The sequence below is a fragment of the Apus apus genome, chromosome 3, assembly GCF_020740795.1.
Source record: "Apus apus isolate bApuApu2 chromosome 3, bApuApu2.pri.cur, whole genome shotgun sequence".
Classification (NCBI taxonomy): Eukaryota; Metazoa; Chordata; class Aves; order Apodiformes; family Apodidae; genus Apus; species Apus apus.
In genome coordinates, this window is record NC_067284.1 from 71,321,363 (window position 1) to 71,347,109 (window position 25,747).

At 37.1% G+C, this 25,747-nt stretch overlaps 1 protein-coding gene across 3 annotated transcripts in view; it reads left to right on the forward strand.

Moving 5' to 3' along the window:
- Positions 1-25,747, forward strand: part of PLEKHH2 (pleckstrin homology, MyTH4 and FERM domain containing H2) — a 55,741-nt gene that overhangs the window by 16,712 nt on the left and 13,282 nt on the right. Inside the window, exons 3-20 of one of the 3 annotated variants that reach the window (XM_051615089.1) lie at positions 2,248-2,310; positions 4,344-4,493; positions 4,943-5,026; positions 6,515-6,596; positions 8,294-8,476; positions 10,226-11,211; positions 12,195-12,270; positions 12,762-12,856; positions 13,484-13,628; positions 15,625-15,761; positions 16,433-16,543; positions 16,780-16,866; positions 17,403-17,561; positions 18,234-18,314; positions 21,237-21,416; positions 22,212-22,320; positions 22,424-22,536; positions 24,774-24,953. In XM_051615089.1, the coding sequence (XP_051471049.1) occupies positions 2,248-2,310; positions 4,344-4,493; positions 4,943-5,026; positions 6,515-6,596; positions 8,294-8,476; positions 10,226-11,211; positions 12,195-12,270; positions 12,762-12,856; positions 13,484-13,628; positions 15,625-15,761; positions 16,433-16,543; positions 16,780-16,866; positions 17,403-17,561; positions 18,234-18,314; positions 21,237-21,416; positions 22,212-22,320; positions 22,424-22,536; positions 24,774-24,953 (3,021 nt within the window). Of the gene's footprint in view, positions 1-2,247; positions 2,311-4,343; positions 4,494-4,942; positions 5,027-6,514; positions 6,597-8,293; positions 8,477-10,225; positions 11,212-12,194; positions 12,271-12,761; positions 12,857-13,483; positions 13,629-15,624; positions 15,762-16,432; positions 16,544-16,779; positions 16,867-17,402; positions 17,562-18,233; positions 18,315-21,236; positions 21,417-22,211; positions 22,321-22,423; positions 22,537-24,773; positions 24,954-25,747 lie in introns of those variants that run through there. The other 2 variants (XM_051615090.1, XM_051615091.1) reach the window with 2 other exon arrangements.

Below are 25,747 nucleotides of genomic sequence, written 5' to 3' on the forward strand. Positions count from 1 at the left end.
ACTTAGGTCTGTAGTGCACTGTGTTATCCAGGACTCAAACTGTTGCTTAGAAGAGCAGCACTACTGGTTAATGCTTGTACAGTGGTTCAGTGATCATTAGATACTGCTAGAGAGACTAGTTGTTTTCAGGTTTAAGCCATATTGGAGCTAGTTGAGCTGCACCGGCAGATATGTGGACCTGGCAAGCAGCATTTTCAGATGACATTTGCATTTATTAAATCTGCCAGGTTCTGGTAAGACCTTACAGCTGAACAGGATTTTACTTATGGGACATAAATAAATTGCCAATTACTGCTATGGCAATCATGTGCACTTACAAATTGTTTGCCTGTAAAAATTGATGAACAACTTGCTACTCGGCAACAGAGAATTTCACATTATAAATACCGGAAGGAGTTTTCTTGCAAAATATTATAGAGTATTAACACTTCTGCTTGGCTTGGCATAGTGTTTTTACTACAGTGGAATGTTAGCTAACCATATATGCAGAAATCACCTGGATTTCTGAATCCTCAACTGACTAAAAAAGATATGTCTCAAAATATATTAAAGTGAGTCTTGTAAACCAAGCTTCTATTTGAACATAAAACCAAAAAGACAGATGGAAAGTAACTTTAGAATTCAAATATCTGAAAATTAAACTCAAAGTTAAAAAAAAATTAAATACATGTGACCCAAGAGGAAGAATGAAGGTCTGTCCAGACTATTTGTACATGAATGACTTGGGATGATCATTTCCTTAGAACTGTTATTGCAAAACAACTCACTGGGGACCTGACCGTAACCACCAGTATTACGAAATGTTTGTGGCTCTTCTATCAACAATGTCTTGTGGTATTATGATGTAGACTTTAGGTTTTTATAGCATATGAGAAAGTACTAGAAGGTCAGTCACAGCTTTTTTTTAAATGTTAGTGAAAACTCATTTTCTCTGCTTTCAGTTTTTGATTGATAGAAAATGATGACTTGGTGTCCATGCCTGAATGAGGTGCTAAAAGTAAACAAAACTGTTAATGTGATTGACAAAATAATTTGGGGAGAGGAAAAAAAAAAAAAAAAGAAAAAGAAACAGAAAGATGCCAGAAACCAAATACAAACTGGACAGAATGAAACTGATTATTTAACAACCAAGTAGTATAGTAGAGAAGGAATAAATTATTTTCATTTGCATTATTTGTATCATATGCTTTTCTATGAACAATTCTGAAGCTGAATATTGAGTATGTTAAGTATTTGATGTTTCATCCCTTCGCATGAATGGAGGTCTTAGCTGAGAACTGGTAGGTCCTAAAGTTGTGAAATAATATATTCATTTCCTTAGCCACTTTCTAGTATATTTTCAAACCTCAGTTTACTTTTTAAAGAAATCATAATTGTATTGTTCACCAAAATCAGACTAGAGAGCTCTTACCAAAATATAACAAAATGTTTTGAAAAAGTTTCTTTTTGGCCTTTTCTGTTCCACATTGTTGGAAAAGCTTTCAAAATAAATCATGTAAAATGCAGGGGTTTTCCGAGGTCCAGGGCAAAGGTTGAGCCTGTAATTTATTAGACTTCATTATAATGTGACTGATCAGGGTTTCTGCAGGGACCTGTACTCCCTCCTCATGTGTTGGTCTCCGTCTTCATCCATTTCTGCTGTGGCTTTTCACTTTTTTTTCTCTGTAGCACCTGAATCCACCATGTCTCTTCTGCCACATGCCTCCTTTCGTGCACGGGGTGGAGGAGTATGGGACAGGCCTTGCAGCACAGTTCCTCCCAAAAGCTACATCTGTTGAATTCAGAAGAACTGGAGGCCAAATTGTATAATGTGCCAAGTACCCTTTACTTTTGCCGGTTTTGGAAGGACATGAAGGAGCTTAGCCCTTTCTAAGAGTATAAGCCTGCATGAGGAAAGTTTCAGGGCTAATGTCAAAGGAATTTCTACTGTTGGTAGTGGGGGAAAAAAGCAGGATGTCATATAGCAGCCATGAAATTGTACTATGAAGAAAATTAGAAAAGTTGTTTTGTTATGTTGTTTTTTTTTTTTTCCGTAAAAGAATCTTAACAATGTTTTAATCCAGTCACAATGATTAATTATCTTCCCAGTCTGTCACGCTGTTTATCCCTTTATTTATTTTTGTGCTCCTACCCACAACCTGTCTTTTCCTTTTTCAAAACAGTCTGTGAAAATATGTTTCACTGTGGTATTTCTGGCGACAGGGAGACGGCATGGCCATTTTATTATATGTTTTTATGTATCTACAGATGCAGCAGCTCGAGAAGCAAGTTGTAGAAGCTGATCGTCAAGCAGAGAGAGCTTTTCAGCAGGTATATATATGCATTGAAAAATACCTCCACTAGCTATGTGCATGTTACTGTAATGCAGGGAAATTCAGAAAATTGTTGGTTTTCTTAAGTATTGCTCAAAAGGGAGAAGACAGTTTCTTTTTACAGCATATCAGAGATTTAACACCTTTCTCTGCTCTCTATCCAGTTCAGTTCAATAAAGTCAAAGCTCACAGCAGAAATCGAAAACAGATACGTGTAGAGCTGCTTCAGTGAGGCATTATGAGTCTTTAATACATGATGCACCTGGAAATAAAAGGGAAAGGAAACAGTAACCTATTTTAGAAAATCTGTAAGAAAATAAAAGGAGGCTATCCAATACAGTCTGAAAATAGGATTATTTTGTGTTATTTGTTGTTCTTATAGAAGTTACATCATCTAAAGAATAGATCACGGCTAAATATTTAACCAGCATTGCCTTTTGATTCTAAATGACAGTTATAGCTACTGCAGACATTTTATGAACATGTCTCTCATCTTCTCTAGAAGTCCGTCATCTCTTACTGTTAGATAGAAACTGAAAATTGTAAGAATAAAAATTGATTTACTACTAATTTGGAGTTAGAAAATGTTCCTGACTACAAGCCAAGAACTTTTAGTCATTTTTTAGAATGTTTCTGACAATTTCACAGAACCACAGAATCTTAGGGGTTGGAAGGGACCTCGAAAGATCATCTAGTCCAGCCCCCCTGCCAGAGCAGGGTCACCCAGAGCACATCACACAGGAACGTGTCCAGGCAGGTTTTGAATGTCTCCAGCGAAGGAGACTCCACAACCTCTCTGGGCAGCCTGTTCCAGTGCCCTGTCACTCTCACAGTAAAGATTTTTTTTCTGATGTTTATGTGGAACCTCCTATGCTCCAGTTTGCACCCATTGCCCCTTGTCTATCACTGGACGTCACTGAAAAAAGCCTGGCTCTGTCCTCCTGACACTCCCCCTTAACATATTTGTAAACATTGATGAGGTTGCCCCTCAGTCTCCTCCAAGCCAAAGAGACCCAGCTCCCTCAGCCTTTCCTCATAAGGGAGATGTTCCACTCCCTTAATCATCTTTGTGGCTCTGCGCTCGACTCCTCAAGCAGTTCCCTGTCCTTCTTGAACTGAGGGGCCCAGAACTGGACACAATATTCCAGATGTGGCCTCACCAAGGCAGAATAGAGAGGGAGAAGAACCTCCCTTGACCTACTAACCACACCTTTTCTAATGCACCCCAGGATGCCATTGCCCTTCTTGGCTACAAGGGCGCATTGCTGGCTCATGGTCATCCTCCTGTCTACCAGGACCCCCAGATCCCTTTCACCTACACTGCTCTCCAGCAGGTCAGCCCCCAACCTGTACTGGTACATGGAGTTGTTCTTCCCCAGATGCAAGACTCTACACTTGCCCCTGTTGAATTTCATCAGGTTTCTCCCCACCCAACTCTCCAGCCTTTCCAGGTCATGCTGAATGGCAGCACAACCTTCTGGTGTGTCAGCCACTCCTCCCAGTTTAGTGTCACCAGCAAACTTGCTGAGGGCATACTCTGTTCCCTCATCCAGGTCGTTGATGAAAACATTGAGTAGTACCGGTCCCAGTACTGACCTTTGAGGGACTCCACTAGTCACAGACCTCCAACTAGATTCTGTCCCAATTTCTGTTGTTGTTTTTTTTTTTTACACTGTTCACTTATTCACTTAATAAAACATTGTATTAAGCCTAACAACAGCTCCCTGTTCATAAATTGCATTCTTGCCATATTGGCATTTCTAACTGTTCGTGTGTCACAAACCTAGAAGCCTCTCAATAATGCTAACATAATCTGTATAAGGTCTATCAGTTTTCCCAGCCCTATTGGTATTAGATGCATACGGAGACATAATGAACTATGGAATTTCTTCTCAAATAGACTTCAGAACATTGCAGGGTTATCTGAGATCTTAAGTGTGGGGCAATCCTAACAGTCCATTTTGTGATTAAATTACTACCTTTAACTTGGAGTGTTTTGTTTCTTAGTCTTACATTCAACCTTCCAAATAGGTGCAGGTCATGGAAGAAAAATTAAAAGCAGCTAATGTTCAAACAAGCGAATCAGAAACCAGGTTGTACAAGAGATGTCAAGATTTGGAGATCCTGATACAAGATAAAAATGACATAATACAAAAATTGGAGCAACAACTTGAAGAACAGGTTAGAAATAATGGTGTTACAAAAGATGAGCATCAATTCTATTCTTAATTATACAAAAGGAAAACCCAAATTAAGATCAATAGTGGACAGAAAAATTAGAATATTTTCTGCTGTTTGTTTAAAGAGGTTCCCATTAGAAACATATAATTTCCATAAGGTTTATTCACTTGCAAATTATGCTCCGGCTTCCTTTGAAAGAACATCTAACTTTTAAGAAGGGAAAGATGTTCTTCCTCTTCACTGTCTCTTCTGAAGAGCTTTTATTTTTCCTAGAGGAAAGAGGAACAGCAATCTCTATGTAAGGCCTAGTCACCATTTTTTAATAAATCACCATATATTGCCCAGGAAGCTGAACTACTTCAAGTAATCTTAGGATTTGTGTCTGAAGATACTACTCAGGTAGACTATAATACTCAGTGAAAAGTATGTTTATGTCAATTTTTTTCCAGAAGCAAGTAAGACTGCAAGAAGCAAAAATCATAGAAGAAAAAGCAGCTAAAATAAAAGAATGGGTCACAGTCAAGCTCCATGAGGTATAATTCTTGCTACAATTCTTATACAGAAAATATAATGGTGAGACTGAATATCCTTAGGCTTCTTGGCTGTTAAAGGGTTTGTGCCATAGTAAAAAAAAAATATTTAAAAAAAGCTTCCCAGTTAATTTATTTATATAGTTACTTGCTTGAAAGAGGAAAAACAAAAGCAACAGCATGGAGGGTGTATCCATGTCACTTTAATTCTGATGTCTAGTTTGGTCACCTAGCATATCTGGCTCCTCTTTATGGAGAAAGGTCCCAGAATTGCTTTCTGGAAGGTGTGTGTATCACTAGTAATTGAGAGAGATGAGCTGGCAAACTGAGCTTGCTCAAGCAGATGCCTAAAGTGTGAATAATCCCCAGAAAGCCGACCAAGTCTGCTGGTGCCTGGCAGAAAAAAAGGACTTGATAATTTTTTTGTTTTCCAATGCCCACAGTACTCTTAGTCGTAAGTAGTTTCAGGGGCACCAGCTCTATTCCCAAAAGAGGCCAATTGTCTCCCTTGTTTCGCTGCTGTGGTGAGATAACCATGTCTTTTCCCTGTCTGGGGCTGCCAGTTCTGATGTGCAGCCATGCTTTCTCCTCCTTGTCTGTGTAGAATTTCAAGTTGCCCCTAAAAGTTAAAATCCTGCTCTGTTGTGGTTAATTGGAAATTACACTTGCTCCAGTTGAAAAACAATTAAATGAGTATTATTTTTTAAGTAGGAAACGAGAAGTAACATTTACTATTAGTCTGCAAGGGTTGGGGTTTTTTTTTAATAATTTAGTAAAAATGCAATTAAGTTTAGCTAAAATTATGTTGAAAAAGTTTGGACAAAATCAAATATGACTAAAATTATTTCTTTAGTTTGAAATACGGAGAATCTTAAGCTAGTTTCACAGAAGTGGTTCAGTGTCATCTCATAGGAAGTGTAATTGCTGACTCCCCTCTATGTGATATGGGATAATTAGATTCAAATTTCTTTTTTGTCCAATTCAGAGCAGCAGTTTGACCCAACATATTTTATCTCCTGGTAAAGAGATACAGCAATGGGTTGCTTGGTTTGATCTTTCTATAGGAGGTTTTCTGCTCTGTGTAAAGTTTTTTTGTACCCATCTTTTTAATCTTTACTGTGGCACCTCTGCTTGCTCTTGGGTTTGCCAAGTTGCACAAAAGTTTGTCGTTCTAGCCCTCTGCTTCTATTAAAAATGCCAATGCGGATTTCTTTTTTTCTTAATTATTAGGACTTTTTAAAGCAGTCTAGGGTTTGCTTGGTTCAGGAAATTATTTTAAAAGAAGTTGAACAACTAATAGTTGTAGGGAATTTCATTGTTCAGAATAAACAAATGCATAGAATAGCATTAAGAGAAGCAGCAGATAGGAGCTTACCACTTGAACTAGCTTTGTCCTTAGACAGGTAGAATTTTATTAGAAAAAATCTAAGTGATGTAATGACTTTTTAAATGGTTTCACCGATGGATGAGACTACATTTCTATGCTTTTAGTTAGAGGTGGAAAATCAGAACCTTCGCTTGATCAACCAAAAGCAAACCAAAGAGATGAAAACAGTACAATCTAAACTGCAAGGTAAATGTACAAACCTTTAAAAAACTTTACTGTATATGGCATACTTCTTTCTACTCCCTATCAATTTGTGCATCCACATAATCGAAACATTCTGTGAAATCACAAAGATATCAGTTAGTATGAACTGACATCAGAGTGACTGTACACGAAGGTATTTGGCAAGCAGTAATTTTAGTTTTTATTAAAAAGACATGCAAACAAACCACAACTGCTTTTTGTTGGGGAAACTAATATCTCTGTTATTTAAGAGGTTCTGCAAGTAGTAAGATTTTACTGGATTTATGTCAGATCTTTGCTTTCTCTTCTTTATAACATAGGTAGTCCTAGCACTCTTAAGGAATACTACTTTTTCTAGCAAATTTTCAGCTGGGAATCAGAATTCCAATCAGATTTTTTTAATTACTACATTTGACTACAGTGATCCATAACCTTAATTCAGCTACAGTATGGGAAATATGGGAAAGAGGAGTATCCCCTCCAAAGAGCATTATTTTGCCTTCATCAAAGTTGCATTTTATTTGCCACCATGCTGCCTGTTCACCAACTTTCTTAAGTCTCTTTGGAGGTTCCCACAGACCTGACCAACTTACTATCATCTGAAAATCTTGTTAGTTTGCTACCTAGGACTTGTTTCTCCACAATGTCTGTCATGTATGTATGTGCATACACAGACATGTAGAAATGTATCTATATGTGTGTCTGTATGTGTACACATAATATATGAAAATATAAATATTTACAAAATACATACACAATCTGATGGTTTTTAATTAAGATGCACCTCTCTTAATGAGGAAACTGGACTGTTGTTTCTTTGCTATTCTTTGATCAGTAGCAATTCTGTCTACCTTGAGTCATCCTCCTCTGAGAGACCTAGTCAACGGCTTTTTGAGACAGTAAGAATTTGGTAGCTGGTTTCCAGCCCACATTTACTTATATGCTAAAAAATATTAAGGAATCTATTACTATTTGCAGCATCTATTACTATTTACAGGCTGGTAAGAGTCTGTAAATTATGATAATGAGGTGCTATTGTAAACAGTTTGCAGGTATGGCTAGAGGCCTTTTGTTCCTGGATCTGCCACAGAAGTTTTTATAAACAGGGATGTACAGCATTGTTTCATATCAGTGTCTGGCAGAATGTCTGTCCCTAAGGATGGATTTCATATTCTTGAGGCAGTTACTCATTTTATGCTTTCACCTTCTCTTGAAGTCCTTCATATATACCTTCTAAGCCTGGTACCTTACAGCTTAATGTTTGCCATAGCACCCTTACAGATCCTCAGTATTTTTATCTGAAGGGAAAGCTGCCACATATTTTAATACTGTTGTTCTACAGTCTTTCCCATATTACATATCCTAGACCAATCCATAGGACTAATTTCTGTCACAACAGAATAAAATCAGGTATTTCCACTAGGTTTTCATTCTGTATTATGTGCATGTTTTATATCTTATTGCTGTGAAATGTTTGTTATTTTTTCTTCTACACTAAAAGTCAATCTTTAAGAACTTGAAATGTAGCTCTGGGTTTGTTTTGATATGGAGAGGTATCAGGAAAATTTTATTACTTTTTTTTTTTTTTTTAAATTATTATCTTTCTGTTAAATTCCAGCCTTACTCTGGAGGGTGAAGAGACCAGTAGCATAGCTTGGTGTATCCCATTAACACAAGATTTCTGAATTACTATTCTTCAGAAGCTACAGGCAAGAAATCTGTTACTTCAACACAAAAACCTGGAGAGTGTCAGCGACTAAGCAGCTTGACTTTTGGATGCTTTTCAAATAGAGGAAGAAGTTCTCAACCATCTCCTAAGTTTGAAGAAATAAGCAAGTCTTCATCTAAAGAGTCAGACTACACTGGAGACAAAAATATGCAAGGTACTTAGTCACCAATACTGCTGTTTTGTTCTGACACAGTGGAAAACTAAAATGGACAACCTTGTCAGTGTATCCAAACCAGCTGTTTTCCAAATACATAGCAGCGCTCTCCCTGTTTAATGCTAGTCTCTGTTAGTAGGAAGAAATCCTGTTGAGCATTAGAGTGAGTCTCCATAACAGCACTAATAAATTGTTTGGCAACATTAAGTGGCTCACTGTGCTTTGGCTGTAAAAGGAAAATTTATTGTGGCCCAGGTTTGCTCCACAGTAGTGTGAGGAGGTTAAGGCTGCTAGTTCCCCAGGGAAGGCTGTTACACTGTTATGCCTGTGTAGAGTCCCACCTAAGTCCAGTTTCTGTGTATTTTATCTACACTGTCACTGGTGTCCCCATATTAGTTTTATGCCCTAAGGCGACAAGATCAACTCAGTTATCTTTCATTAGTATGATCACAGTCAGAAAACACACAAGACAGTCTCAGGCATCTTTTCACACTATTGTTTCCTGTCTGAATAAGGAGAAAGCTCTCTGATCAGCTCATACAATTTTCTCAACGAGCCCCGAGGTCTAGTAGTGCCAGCAAATTGGTGGTTATGCTGTTGTAAACATAAGCAAGTCCATTGCAGCTTGCAGCTTCCCTTAAGCAATGAAGAGCCCAGGAAGCACACTGATGCTTTGGTCCTTTCTTTGAGTCCAAGAGTAGCTACCATTCAGGACTTCAGCATTTTCTCCACAATTAATCATGGTACCCAGAGTTGCGAGTTGAGGTCTGTAGAAAATCAGAAACTGATACAGATCCTATTAGTATTTTGTGTATTTATCTGATGCCAAGTTCACTATAGGGCTGGGTATGTACTATTATTTCTGGTTTTATAGATGAGGAAATTGATGTAAGAATTTTTTATTAAGGGAAATGAAAAGAAACAGAGCCTAGACGGAAACAGATCAGTTTTTATGACTTCATTACTTCAATGTGAGCTAAATTATGACTGGTCCAATCCACTTTAACTTCACACAGCTATTTAACATTGACTTTCCCAAGTGTCTGTAGAAAAGCCTGAATTCTTTCATCTGTTTTAACTCAAGGGGAGCATATAGGCCTCACTGACACACTGCAAGCTATAGATCTCTGTAGCAAAGCCAGGTAAAAATGAACTGCATAGGGAAAGCTATTTTTCATACAGTGTCTAAGCATTATTCATAGGCCTCTCTTGTGTATCTTAAGCATTCACCACTGGGAATACCGTTACAGCTTGCAGAAGACATTTCTGTGTATAAACACTGTAGAAATTCTCAGAATACCTGATTTGTTAATGTAAATTTTTTCTGACGAGCTTTAATAAACTAATTTTCCTTAGGTTTAATAAATCAGCTAGATTGATATGCCCTCTTAAGCTTTTTTTTTTTCTTTGGTTTGGGGTTTTTTATTGGTTTTGTACATACCTGGTTTACTTTAAAATATGGTTTCACTCTGCTCATCTTTACATTTATTGGTGTTTTTAGTTTGGCTAGAACTTTGAGTAATGTCTGCTACAGGGTTTTTTTTTGCAAACATCGTTGCAATTTCAGTTGCACTCGAAAGATTATAATAATTTTCTTAAGTTTTATTACTTACAATATTAAAAAAGCTTAAATATGCTTACTCATTTGAAATTATTACCTACTTACTATTTGCAGACATGGTGACAAAATCCTTTAGCAGTCAAGTTTGCTAAAGTAATTTTCTCATGTTGATTGTATTTCTCCTCTAGAGAAGGATATCCTGGAAACGGCCTTTGCTGGTCCTACACGTGAGAGCAATACAGGTCAGAAGTCATTGCAACAAAGCTCCTCTGGATCGGAGCAGAACAAAAATGTGAGAATGAGCTGTTCATCTAAAGATATAGACAGCGACATGTCGAAGAACTCCTGCACTACAGGGAGTGACTGGAGCTCAGATGAAGATGGAGGAGAAAATAAAGGACTGAAATCCAGGTGCACATCGACTCTCTCAAGCCACACATCTGAAGAGAACGCAAGGTACAGTAGAATGGGGAGTGAAATGTATTTGACAGCATCTGATGACAGTAGTTCTCTATTTGAAGAAGAGAGTTTTGGTGTTCAGAAGACTCAGCTCAAGAAGTTGTACTCCTGGCAGCAAGAGTCCCAGAGAAAAGGCCAGATCAATCCAGGTGGAAAGTGCAACTCTGACTTCACAAGTAAAAAGAAGGACCAAGATAGTTCTTCAGATGAACTGAATAAGAAATTTCAATCTCAGAGGCTAGATTATTCATCCTCATCCAGTGAAGCAAATACTCCAAGTCCAATTTTAACCCCTGCTCTGGCACACAAGCACCCAATTCTAGCAACTTCTGCAGATTCTCAATGCACAACACCATCAGATTCTCCTTCAAATTTGCCACCTCCAAAGTTACGGACTCCTAATGTGTTTAGTATAAATTCAGCTTTAGCAAAGAAACATCTAAGCCAGCCCCAGCTGAGTTCTGACAGGATGTTTGGTAGAAATAGAAATGCCATAAGCATGATACGTCCATGGAGACCTCAGGAAACAGACATTGATCTGGTGGATGGAGAAGATACTGATATTTTAGAGAAAATGGAGATTGGCTGTGATGGAGTGTTTACCTATGACTGCACTGAAGCAGAAAATGCCGAAGCCCAGGAACCTTGTGATACCACAAAAAAGAGTGCTAGCAACAAACCTCCAACCCCTCCATTACATCGATTTCCTTCCTGGGTAAGTGTAATTACATGTTTTTTTCCTACTGGTGAAAATAACTCATTTTCACACTTCTCTTCTATGATTTTTGTTGCTTCTATCTTTCTCATTCTCTGATGACAAGACAGAGAGTTACCTTAATTCAAACTAAGAGGACAACCTCAGAAGCAGCTTTGGTTTGAAGCACAGCATTCCTGCTGTTGGAAAACATAGTCACTGTTTTTTAGATAAGACCTTTTTTCATGTCACATCTAAGTTACATATCCCCTTTTGAGTCTATCAAATGAGGTTTGTGACTGCATTTTTTAAACACCAATAGAACCCAAGAGTGCAGGTGTCAATGCCTTTCCTTTAAACATTGTACCACATACAATCTAGACAATTAAGTTGGCAGAAGACAACTACAGACTACAGAAGTTACTGATAACTTTTCCAAGTAAAATTTGAAAGCCATCAATCAGGGAGTTAAAATAGATATTAATATTTGTTATACAAAAGCCAAAATTAACTGTGTCTAGACTCACTAATTCTTCACTTCCACAGGCAGAGATTTATTAATGATTCAGAGATGAATAATGCAGTAATGTATCAGCTTTTCTATGTATAAATTTTAGTGGATATTTTTTCATTTTAGGTTTTCTTTTTGTGGCCTTTTAACACAAAACTGTTGAAAAGTTGCCTCCATAATGGCTTTTATATATTCTTAATATACAGTCTTCCATTAAAAAAAATTCTCACCATCACTTCTGTGGCCCCTGATAATAATATTTTTAAAAAGAAGGTATCTGCGTGAAGGAAGGTTGAAACAGACCATGGTCGTGGTGTTTATGGCAGTTAAAACAAGGATGCATTCTTTGGCTGCTACTGATGACACCATTTTATCAAGCATTTTATTACGTTTGTACTAACACAAAGACTAGGAAGCTATGTGGAGGCTAAACAGAGGATGAGTAATTGTTGTGCTTCGAATATCTACCATTGAATCTGTTCTGCTTGTATAGGAAAGCAGAATTTATGCTGTAGCCAAATCTGGTTTGAGGATGTCTGAAGCTTTTACCATGGAATCTCTGAACAAAGGTAAGTGGTTTAGCTGTTTATTGTCTCATGAACAAAAATTTTCTTCTTACAGTGATTGGTAAGCAAGGACCAAATGTCCCATCTTTCTCTGAGATACTTCTCTGAGTATTTAGTTATTTGCTATTTAAAACCTAGAAGATCACTGGTTATCTTTCCAAGGTTGTCTATTACCTTGCCTTTTGACTTTGTCCCAGATTTGTACTTAATTCGCTCCAGTTTTCTTTTCAATTCAATTTGAAGAATCTATAGCAGGTACTAAAGTAAGAGATAATACTTTCAATCTGAAAAGTGTTAGTTGTCATGACTAAAATTTATTTATACTCCTTAAAACAACTGTAAATTTCAAAAAGCTATAAATCTCACATACAAAACAGTTCAGGAGTTAGTTTGCTTTTTTATAGCAGTTATGCAATGCAAAAAAATTATGTAAGAATTTGGTTAATTGAGGGGTAAATTAGGAAAGTGATTTATACAATATATTGCTTTTTTAGGTGCTGTTTCACTAACTTCATACTCCATATCTGGATTATATACATCTCTGATATATAAGAACATGACCACTCCTGTCTACACCACTTTGAAAGGGGTAACTGTATTACTGTTTAAAGGAAATTTTTAAATACAATTAGGCTTCACATCCAGGAACTTGCTGTTTCACATTTGATGCTACTATGCCAAATATGTCAGAAGATGATGTTTAGAGATTACAGAACCCCAGAAGTAATGGCACTGTTAAATAGCTGTGAAAAAAATTGTTGCTGCTTGTAAAATGTTACTAACCCATCAGTTCTTCTTAGGTTCCTTGCTGATTTTTCCAAAGGCTTGTTAATTATTAAACAGAGCCACATGTTTAATGCCATAATTAAAAGTGTGTGTGTGTGTGTATGTGTGTAGAAATGTCTTTGTGTCAGTGCCAAAGCAGCTTATAGTCAGATAGCCAGCAGTAACTAATCACAACATTGTTTGTTTTCTGGCAGCCTTTTGTGATTCGGAAAGACTCATGCTTTGAGCTACCTCAAGTTTCTGTTTTAAAGTGTGGGGGTGGGTTGAGGATACAGAGGGCAGAGGGAATTCAGTTTTATGTTGATATTTGTGTGCCAAAACTCACAAACCGAGAACAGCTTTGAATGGTAAGAAGCCAGCAGAGTTCTGCTACAGTAAGAAGGAAATGACTGATACACTTCATCAAAGAATGTTGTGTTCATTTCTGCAGAAAGCAACTCAAATAAGCAACAGCCCATTTATAGATGAGTCATCAGGGTCTGAGGAAGAAGACAGTTCTCGGTCCAGCTCAAGGACTTCTGAGTCTGATTCTCGAAGCAGAAGTGGTCCAGGTAGTCCTCGGGCTATGAAACGAGGTGGGCAGAACCTGTAGCAATGAGTAACTGCTGGGAACTCTGGGGAAATGTGCAGTTTACATTATCTTCTTATGAACGGATTTCTTCTTATGAATGGATTTCTTCCTTAAGCAGCATGGACATACTAAATCTAGGCTTTTACCTCAGCTATCAAAGCCTGCATCTGTTATTCAAGCAGGAGAAAAGACTGTTAACACCTTGCTTTTGAAGGTATTAAGCTAGTAGCTGGCTGTTGTCATGGGGGAGAAGTGACCTGTACGTTTAAAGCAAGAAGCTCCATTCTATCCTTATTCTGTCCTGCCAAGGACAGAGTTAACTTGACTGTTAACTGTAGGTAGGTAAAAATGGCCTAGAAAAAAGTAATTGCCATCAGAAAAAACCCTACATATATTTGAGTTCATAAAACGAAGCAGCAGTTTAACGTGATCAGAAAGCAAGTTGAAAAGTTCCCTCAAGACAGTATTTGATACCATCTCATGCAATAAAGGCCTTCATTCATTTTTATATGAGGAAACAAGGGAGACTGTGATCCAAGATCCTAGTGAGGCCAAGTGTTAAGATCCTTCATTATATGCTTTGGAAACATTAACATTATTCAGTTGTTTCCGTTAAACATGTTAAAATCTCAGCTGGGGCTCTACTCAGTCACACTTGCACAAGTAGATAGTCACTGGTCCACCAGGAATTTTCCAGTGCCAGCCACATGTGGTGTTGAGTCTGTCTGCATTGATGTAGTTACAGTTTTGCTACATTAGCGTGAAAAGGACCCCTAGTTCCTGCTTCCCAACAGATCCATCCTGCTGAGCAAAAATCAGTGCTGTGTCTGCAGACACATCTCATGTTACATGCTTGCACATCAGGAAAGGTAAATTAGCCAATTTAATAGCTGGTTTCACCCACAATTTATATCCATATCTATAAAATGGAACTATGCCCTTTGTTGGAGCTTCTCAGAAAATAACCCTTGCATTGTTGTAAGCATGGAAACCTTTCTTAACCACAAATCACATATGTACTCTCTGTGTTGAGATCACATTGTTTAAAAATTTAGGCAGTCACAAATTTCAGTAGGAGCATAATTAGCTCGTTGCATATTTGTTATTAAAGATCCTATATGAGAAGAGATAAACCCACTCGAAAAGCCCAGGTGGCTTACCAAAGCAATAAACAAAAAGAGTTGGGTTTTTTTTTAAATAAAATTGGCAAATGAGTTTGAAAATTAATTAAACAAGGGAAACAAGGCAAATTCATTTCAGTCTTGGAGAGTAACCTTTCAGTGAAGAACATTAATCAGAAAGTAAAATGTCCTTTAAAAAGGACATGCTCACATGTTTGAAAATAATTATTTCTGTGATGAATAAGGGAGGAGTTTGAATTTTTACTGTTAATTCACTAGAATTGAGTGCATTTTGTTCAGGATCAAAGCTAATAAACTTAAAAAAAACCTGGAAATATGGAATTTAGATTTTTAGAAAACCTCAGTATAAAAATTCATACTAATTGCAAAATTAAGGCAGTCACCTACAGGGTCAACATATAGCAGGTCTTGAGCGCAGCTGCTTAGTACACAACCAGTTGCTTGAGAAATCCAGATACTAGAGCAAAAGATAGAAAGGGGAGGGGGAAAGTTGCTTAGTTTAATGAAAGATCCTGTATTTATTTTCTAGAGAGAGTATGATGCATAGCACTTACTCCCTCCTTAAAAAAGGCGTTGTAATATAACAACAGGTGATAATGTATAGAAGACATTGATTTGTTGTTTTATTCACAAGTGGCTTAAACCCTATTTATGAAGAAAATGGGATTCGTGTATTAGCACTGTGCTAATAGTTTGATACTATGGTATTTTACAAATGCTTGATTCCTGATGGATTTATGTTGTTAATTGTGTTTGCCTACAGATCCTGCTCAGATATTCTTCCTGCATATCCATTTAAATCTCACTTGTTTCTAATGTAATAAAAACTAAGAAAAAATTACCTTTCTTTTAACTCAGGGGTGTCTCTGTCTTCTGTGACGTCAGAAAGTGACTATGCTATTCCTCCAGATGCGTATTCAGTAGATACAGACTGTTCAGAGCCAGAGCAGAAACTTCCTAAGACCTCTTCCTCATCTAGTGATAATGGAAAAAATGTGAGTTCTGAAGTTCTGTGAAGAAGTGTACCTATGGTGCTTTGTGTATATTTATGTTCAAAGACTGCTACCAAATCTTACGGGGTACTGATCTGGTTTTTTGTGGCCTGTATTAGTAGTTAGTGTCTTGACATGCAAGTGGATAGACTGCCTGGTGATTAAGAGAATTTATGTTAAGCTTTCTTCACAGAGCAAATCTGTGAACTCTGTTCTACTGGTGTACACACAAAAAGTATCTCTGTGCAGAGCTCTGAATCAACAGTCCTTTATATCTGGTGTAGGTTAGGCCCTGAAGTTGGGAGAAACTATATATTTACGTTGCATTCATTTTGTTCCTTGTTTAATATAAATAATTTGAAAGTAAAACAAGGAGTCATCATATTCTTCATTCTCTTGTGTAGTTCTGGGCAAATAACTTACTGTCTTTCATGTTCTGAAACTGTAGGTAGGGATATTAATTAGTTATCCCACATGCATGGCATTTGTCTTAACTTATGCTTGTAAAAACTTTGTCATTGGACTACAAGTTTCATCAAATAGTGTAATTATTATTTAGCATGCTTTTAAGTCATTACTAAAATATCTGTGTGGGTGTCTATTTATACATAACTCTGAGGGGCATAGGTATAAATGTGTACCTAACTACTTTTTATCCGACTTACAAATAATAGGAACCTTTGGAAAAATCTGGATATTTGTTAAAAATGGGTGGTAAAATAAAGACCTGGAAACGACGATGGTTTGTGCTTAAAGGAGGTGAATTACTGTACTACAAATCTCCAGTAAGTACATGTAACTTATTTGCTATTTAATATTAGATTGTTTTTGCTGAGCATCTAGGGCTGCTAGAAGGAAAATAAATGCATTCCTGATCAGGACTCAGTTCCTTAAGAGGTGTACAAAGTACTCAATGTCTAACTAGGAAGTATTTATCAAGATTAATGTTTAAATTAGTTCTGTAATTATTTATTGCTATTTGTTGGTAGATTTAAAATATTTTTCCATGCTTTCCATACAGAGTGATGTCATTCGAAAACCTCAAGGTCAAATTGAGTTGAATGCATCTAGCCTCATTGAAAGGGGTGATGGAAAACAAACAATTCAGGTGCCTGCTTTTCTCATCTGTGTTTCAGTGGGTATTTATTTCCTCTATCTCCAAAACCAACCACTTTTTGCAGTCCCTATTGCACTTGAAATCCAAGTGTGGACTTGGAATTTATCAGTGTCCTTTGTTTGAAACCAAAGAACCTTCTCAGTTATAGAGACTATGGAAAGGCCTACATGTAGTCTCATTTGCATTGCTACAAAGGTCAGATCATCACATATGAGATAAAAAATAGATTAATCATGGGGCCCACCATTATTGTTTTGAGAATTTTTCTGAAAGGAGATAAAATAGAGTTTTTCATCTCTGCTGTCCTAGAACTTTACAGATAAAGCCTTAGAAGGGGTCTGTCTGCTCTGCCTTAACATGGAATGTTTCATTAATGAAAATTGCTTTCAGGAAATAGGTCCCCCCAGAGCTGTAAAACTACATTGGGGTGGTAAATGTTACAAACCACACCCCACCCACCTCGCCCCCGACTGCAGGGTCAAATGTATAATGTTCTTAAAGCTCAGGACTTTTCTGTTACTGCATAGCTGACGACAGAAAAAAGAACATACTACCTGACTGCAGATTCTCCCAACATCTTAGAAGAGTGGATCAAAGTACTACAGAATGTTCTTAAAATACAGGCTGCCAGCCCACTCTTCATACAGCCCGAAATCAAGCCAACCATGAAGGGATTACTTACAAAGGTAGGAACACTTGTCATCCCTCTATCTGCTTTACTCCGTTTTTCGTAGGAATACCTGGATGAAAACAGCCCTACAATAAAATAAATACAAGCAAAACAGATATGTATTTGCTTTCCCAGTACTTTCCAATATGAATAATCCAGAAGGACTACCAACTCACCTACTTTGGGCAATATTTTTCTTTTTTTAATTTGATGTGGGTTTTGTCTTTCTAATTTCTTAGTTTCTGTGTTTAGTTCTTCATTTGCACTTCAGTGATATCCTAGATGAGCTTATGTTTCAGTATCTAATTGACCTACCTTATTTCAGTGGAATGCTTTTTTTTTCTGTATTGCTCACTGAGACAGATTATTTCAAGATAATAAGAATACTTTATAAAAGGAATTTTTCTTATTTAATTCTTTCACTTCCTTAGCTCCCGCTAATTTAGGCCTGATCCAAAGCAAAGTGAAAAATTCACACTGGCCTTACTAGGCTTTAGACAAGCATCTAATGCTTTAATTCTTATGTCTTTAATAGACTTATGCAGTTTTAATCATTTTAAACTGTCTAGTAATGTGGAAAGGAATTTTAACCTAGGCATTTATTCCCAACATCACCAAAGTTTAAAGATGGTGAAATGTAGTGTGTATTTCTCTGGCTGTGCTTTATCTTAATGTTCTGTAATTTTAGGTGAAACATGGATATTCCAAAAGAGTTTGGTGTACCCTAGTTGGAAAAATTCTGTATTATTTCCGAAATCAAGAAGACAAGGTAGGTCCCTTAGCTGTTTCCTCAGTGAATGGAAGATAACTATACCGAAGTAGACTTTAAACAGTAAGTTACAGCTTTACTAAGGTACAATTGGCCTGGGTAGTAAATGCCCATTTAATCTTGATTACCAAACATTTAGACTTGATAGACTGTCAACTTGGAAGGTTCCTATCTAACAGAGAGTAATCCAGGGCATGCCCATTGGTCTCCTTCTCCTGTGGGATATGATATATAGTGTGCATCTTTGTATGCCTAGCTGAAGGGGGACACTGATTTGCTGACAGTTCAGGTTTCCCTTTCTGACAGGCATGAGACTCACCGTAAAATATGTGGCTGTCATTTATTACTGGAGGCTGACCCTTTCTAATGCAAATGTGCAGTGAGCAGTGAATGCAAGTTTCAAGAAATTAAATATTTTTTTTATCCCTCAATTGACTTCCAAATCCTGTTCACTGCTATGCCCGTGCACCTCCACAGTGCTGCAAGAAAGGCCAAAAAAACCACACAGCAGGATGCAGTTTGCTGCTTTGCAGATGCGTGTCTGTGGAGGGGATCTGTTCCCATTCCCCATCAAGATTATAGAAGAGGAGCTCACTGCCTACAGTTGATGAGGTGGACAGAAATGGAGTAGGAGGATGGCAAAATAAAGGGATAAGAAAATTACTTCTAAAACCTAGAGAAAATACTGTTTGAGGAAGAAAAGGAAGAAATGGGATCCATTCAGCTTTGAGTTAACCTCCCAACATCCCATATCCTGCACAAGAAGCTATGGAAGAGCATTGGCCCTGACCTTTAGTTCCCTGCCCACTCTTTGAATATTGTTGGTCCTAATATTTCCAGTCATATTTACCTACAGAGAAAGAACGAAGGACACAAAGTCATATTTTCACCTGTCCTTTTGCTCCCAAGGCAATTTTGTTGTCAAGAAACATCTTTTTTAGTGGAGGTGAGTCAGGAACAAGACTACAAGAATTCTTGTTAACACCTCTGAGGTTGTGAATATTTGATTCCTGCCCTTACTACCTAACTCGACAAAAAAAAATGCTGACACTTTACAAAATGGTAGCAATCCACTGAGCCATTATAACCAACAGTTCAAAAAAGTGGCATACAGGGCTGGGGAATCAAATGACAAGAGTATTAATCTCTAGCTCATCTTACAGAAACATTAAAATTAATTTTCATATTCTCCTATGAAGAAACCTCTGCATTTAGAGTCCATGAAATGACACATTTTTACCATTGAAGATTTGGAGATTTTAGCATGCCCTTTCAAAGTATCTAAGAATTTTGCTGGATTCTTGTGAATATTTCACGCACATTTGGTAGAAGTTTTGCTGCCCTTTGAAAACAAAATTGAAACTAATTTGCTAGCTTGTAATAGAGTAAGAATTTAGCTTTTGTAAGCCGAATTTGTATGAGAAGTTCTCCAGAGCTAGTTCATTTCCAATGTTCAACATTTTGCTAATTAAAAGCATGTTTGCTGTAGCTGAATGTGTCTGTGCAGAAACAAATTACACAATATCAGCAGTGGTTAATACAGTAAACAAGTCCATTTAAGTGATCTCCTTTCAAAATGGAATTCACATTTAAAAAATCACTCAACTGTGTTTTAATTAATATTTGTGAATAAATCAGTCTTGACTGTTTCTATGTGAAACAGCATCTCTTCATTCTCAGAATCCTACCATGTTCAAAAGGTTCAATACTTCATAAGCACCACAGAAAATAAAAATCACCACATGCAACTTTAATTATTACTAGTCAGAGCACTGGAATGAAGAGCCACCACTATGTCATGTTTTTCTCAAAATTATTGGAACTTTATCAAATCCCTATTCATGAAACCCATCTTAGATGGAGTGAAACTTGCCAGCTACTCTCCAGTATCGTATTTTCCATTTTGAAACAGCATTCTTCAGAAGCCTCGTCTGCTTTTCACTGGTGGCGATATTTCAAGTCAACTTACTTCAGGCTTACACTTGAATGTGGCACAAATAAGATGGTAGTTTCTGTAGTGCCCAACTGTCCTTTTACAGAAGGGAAAGAAAGAAAGAAACATTCTGCTTAGTGATTCAGCAGAATGCTGATTCTAGATATCATTGCTAGATATCACAAACACCACAGCAACAGTAGCCAAGGCCTCTTCTCAACACCATTAAACAACACTCTTTCAAACATCCTGGTGTGTTACAAAGAGCAGTGGTGCTGTGGGAAAGAACAGAACTTGGTATAAAACAGCCAGTAAGAACTGTTGTTGTCAGTCCTGTCACCCAGCTGTGAAGATGGAGTGCTCTATATGTGTTCATTGTGGCTTCCTGTTGATGACTATAAATTACTTCTGTGACAATTTCGTTTTTAATGCAATTTCTTATAAAATAATTCCTGCTAAAATGATCGCAATTACATATGCAATTTAACACTCAAGCACTGTGATCTATCACACTGGAGAATGAAACCAAATGAGAAGGTTTACCACAGAAATAATGTACCTTTTGAATTTATACATGAACAAAATAGCTATGTCAATACTACAGTACTTCCCTCTGAAATAACAAGATTATAATTAAAGTTCTAGGCTTGGCCCAGGGAATTTTTGCTTGGAACCAGATCAGGAAACTTTGAAGAATTACTTCTCTCACCCTAACAGACCTTAATTGCCTTAACTAGATAAAGAAGCAGACCTAGAAAAGATTTATTTTTTTTTTAATCTCACTTTCGGTCTTTGGCACATATTCTCCTTCTGCTCTCTGCAGCAGGTGGCTTATCTGACATTCCTTGGCCGGAATGAAAATGAATAAATATAACTGAGTATTGATGGTAGTTCGTGTTTTTCTTTCTATTTGTAGAATCAGAAATATAAAAGGAGTGTGCACCCAAGCAAGTATTTGCTCTCTCACCACTTCTGATATTTACTTTTAGTTTCCTCTTGGTCAAATCAAGCTTTTTGAGGCGAAGGTTGAAGAAGTTGATAGATCATGTGATTCTGATGAAGATTATGAGGCTAGTGGTCGCAGTTTATTATCAACACATTACACCGTTGTTATCCACCCCAAAGATCAAGGACCCACTTATCTTCTTATAGGATCCAAACATGAGAAGGTAATAAAAGGACTTTTTTCTTGAGTTTCAGTAACACGTTCTGACTATGGTGCTGTGGTATGAATACTTCTTCAAAAGGAGGAGGAGGGGAACAGACAAGCCATCTGGCTTAGAGTTTGATATAATAAGCAAGGATAAGGTCCTGCTTTATTAACAGAATTTACCTGCAAACCAGTGCTGTTGTTGGTAATCCTTTCTAAAACAGATGAAAATAAGCAGTCTAGCCTACATAAGGAGATGGAGCAGAATATCACATATTCTGTAATTGGAGAACTTCGCTTACATCAAACTAACTTGTAAGCAGAGTTGTAGCAGACCTTTCTGAGAGGTTTTGGGATGCTGTTACCCATTTTCACTGGAAAGATTAACAGTAGGGAAGACTACCCTGCTGAAGTGAAGGAGAAATGAGAAATATGACTAAAACCATTTTAATAATTATTGCTCTATTGTTCTCAAGTAATCTGGTAGACCTTTTGCTTTCTGGTCTTATCCCCATGTTACTGGGATCTGACAGTGATTAAGACACATTAGCTTTCTGAAGTGGAAAGGAAGAATGTCCTGATAATTAGCCATGATTTCTGAGGGTAGAAGACTTCTGAAGAGAGCCCTGTCCAATCTGCCATGTTTAGTATTTTTAACACAGAGTCCATAAATACAGGTGTATTCAAACAAAGGCAGACTCCTTTAGGCTTCAACTGGAGCATATGGCAGTGTTTCAAGTTGAAAGCAACATGCTGATGAAGCAGCTCCTTTCAGCATGGAATGAGTGAGCTGCTGTGTGTTTTTCTACTTCAGGACACGTGGCTTTATCATCTGACAGTTGCAGCTGGAAGTACCAGTGTAAGTGTTGGATCTGAGTTTGAACAACTTATTTGCAAATTACTGAATATGGAAGGCGATACCAGTAAGTTTGTTTTTGTTTCAATGTACTTATCTTCTAATATTTATTTACTGAATGTACTTATTAACTGAATTAATTGCAAAACCTACATATTTTATCTATTCAGCTTCTCAGATTTGGAGACACCCTACCCTTTGTCACAGCAAAGAAGGAATTGCTTCCCCTCTTACAACATTGCCATCAGAAGCCTTGCAAACTGAAGCAATTAAATTATTTAAGGTAAAACCATAGCAGATGCCTTTTTTATATTAACTGACTACTTTTAACTCTTAGCTAAAGAATGGCTATTAGTTGGCTTACAACAGATAAGGAAAATGAAAAGAGAAGTTTTATCTTTAGCAGAGGTAAACTACTGGACAGTAGGAGAATGTCCCTACAGGTATCACCAAAAAGAGTCACTTCTAATGTAAAGAGATCACTTTTAGGTGTGAGGGAGCAGTTTAGGTTTAGCAGGTTATGGCCTTTCTACTGAGGTTACTGATGAAGTGTATATTAGTAGGAAAATCCACAGCCATCATGGATGATAATAATTTTATCATGAAGTTCATAAGCCCCAGAGAACCTAACAGAGTGCTTCTGTTTTCAGAGAACTGTATCTGAAATACTGTTTTTTCAGTTAGTTGTCAGGAAGAATGGTAGGTCAAAGTTCTGTTGTAGATATATTTAAATCAGCTAGAAGACATTCTTAAAAATCTGAAGAAAAAGCAAAGCGAAAGTTTCTAGTTTCATCAAGTGATGTATTATTTCAAATGGAGATAGAAGGCAGAGATTCTACTGCTCATTTTAAGAAAATCTTGTGTTTGTAAGAAGTAGCTATTCTTAAAAGACCAATTAGGTATTCTAGTAATAAAAACACAGAAAATATTACAGAGTAAAATTACTGAAAGTATTTCACAATGGTTTTGTAAATCCACCTGTAAGTATTTTCATACACCTTTGAAAATACATGTGTATCTCCCAAGTAGTAGTGAAAAGGCTATATGATTAAGAGACACATAAGGGTTTGTAACTGCTGTGCTGTGGTTTCTTGGGAATTTTTTGTGTGCCATTAAGACCATTAAGGCCAGATAGGTGGTCAATACCTATGAGAGGCAGCATGCTGCAATGCCATTAACCTTTGTCCTCTCTTCAGCTCTCACCCAGGTAAACTACTCATGAATGTTAACAAATAGCCAGACTTAGAAAGTCTATTTCAGAGACAAAATAAAATCATGCTGTTCCTTTTTCTGTACATTGTGAAATAAATTACAAGTTAGAAAGCATGGGTCTTAGATAAATGAACTTTCTCTGCAAAACTTAGAAAAGTCTAAAGACCAAAATCCCTGAAGTATCAACTATCTGGAGAATTTTGATGTACTGGTTCAGATACAGAAAGAAATTCAAGACAAGCACTTTATGTTCAATCACAGCCACTTGTAGGCAAACTTCTGGCTTGTCTGAAGTGTTTGAAGAACTTTAATTGAAGAAGTACATCCATTTTGTTTTCTGCAGTCCTGCAGCATGAAAATTTAAAACAGAATGCACTTATCTGATAAAAATAAATTTATATTTATTTGGAAATCACTTTCTGAGATACATTTCAGACCTGATGAAAATCATGGACACTTTCCTAAAATAAATAAGTAAGAGATTACTTCTACAACTTTTATTGAAACTTTGTATAATTCAGTTTACAAGTCAGGTAGGGAATTTATTTAGAAACAGAGCAAGTCATGTTTTTACATTGCTGACAAAAATCAGTTCCTGTGCATCCATATATTTTCAGATAGACTGGAAATAGATTTGACTTCCACCCATTTCTTCTATTTTGCTTATATACTTTGAAAATTCATCAACTATTACATAGAGTAAATGCAATGAGTGGTATGTAAGTTTTCTTCCAATACAGCACAGCACATGCTTAACACCTGGCTTTCCTAAGACAGTACTGGGGATAGGAAAGGTTATACTTAACCACAGTAAGAATACCAGTGAAAGTCAAGATGTAAAGCAAAGGGCTGTGAATTATAGTTTTCTTATCTGTGTATATTCTGCCATATTCCGCTCACTACTTGCACAAGCATTTTCCACTGGCTGCCACTGAGAGCTGCACACTTTGCATTTTCAAGTCCTATGTTGACGTCCAACTATGTTCAGCAGGTCCTTAAACTTGCCTACCACCACAGCTGTTGCAACTCCTGCTAGAGCTCACTCCATTAGATACAATGAAGTTTGTTAAGAGGTGTTTTTACATTAAGACTCTCTGTGTAGCTTTTTATCCATTCTGGCCCCTTTTCACCCCTTTTTGCAGGGCCAGCAGAGTTTCCTTAGTCTACTGGTAAACTGACCAGTTTTGATGTCAGTTACAGCACACTTCCACTACACAGAACATCCAAGATATTTGTATATTATGTACATATATGTATGTATGTATTACATACTTAGGCAAACTCACTTGCTTATTATTTTCTCTTTAGACTTGCCAGTTGTTTATCAATGCTGCGGTTGACTCTCCTGCCATTGATTACCATGTATCTTTAGCCCAAAGTGCTTTGCAGATCTGTCTCACACACCCTGAACTTCAAAGTGAGATCTGTTGCCAGCTTATTAAACAGACTAGACGTCGACATCCACAAAACCAGGCAGGACCAATACAGGTAACTCAGATTTTATTTTAATGGTATTTGTTTCAACAGCCGTGAAAGAACTACACAGACAGTTTAAAATGGTGAAGGGCATCCACTCTTCTGTAGCATCTTCTTGCTGAAAATCAGATAAAAACATAAACTAACATCTTATTACTGGTGTGTCTTCCTGAAACAAAGCTGATGCTTTCCTCCACCAAAGTTTGTGTTTCTGGTGATAGAGGGTATCTGTGCCTGTGCTGCTTCTAGAGGCTGGATGTACAATGGGCTATCTTCAAGTTAAGTGTTGAGTAAAACATCAGGTATGGAACCTAATTATCTTCTACTGCATCTTTCCCAAGTGAGATGCTGCATCAGAAAGCTTGATGGGCTAAACCACATGACAGATGTCTCTATAGCATGAGCATGAAGAAAAGCTGTAGTGTCTTGTTGTGGAATCTCAGATATGCTCAGGGTTTCTGATACCTGACACTTTTTGCGGTTCTGCATGCACTCTGCATGCTACATTATAAAGATATACTTAAAATCCTTCATTTTGTCCACTATCAGCTATTCACTGGTAGGCAATTATGTAACAATTAAATTAACTGAAATGGAAAGTAAAGCCAATACTTGCAGTCTGTGTAGAATTAACAGAACTGGAACAGCAGTGCTTATTAGGCTGCATTACCTACAAAACTAGGAGATGGATCAGAAACTGAGAAAGAAAATTACCATAATAAGGCTTTTGTAATGGATAAGTTTTTATCTTGCCATAGAAAGCAGACCATGACAGCAGACTTACCTATTACCTAGAAACATCCCGC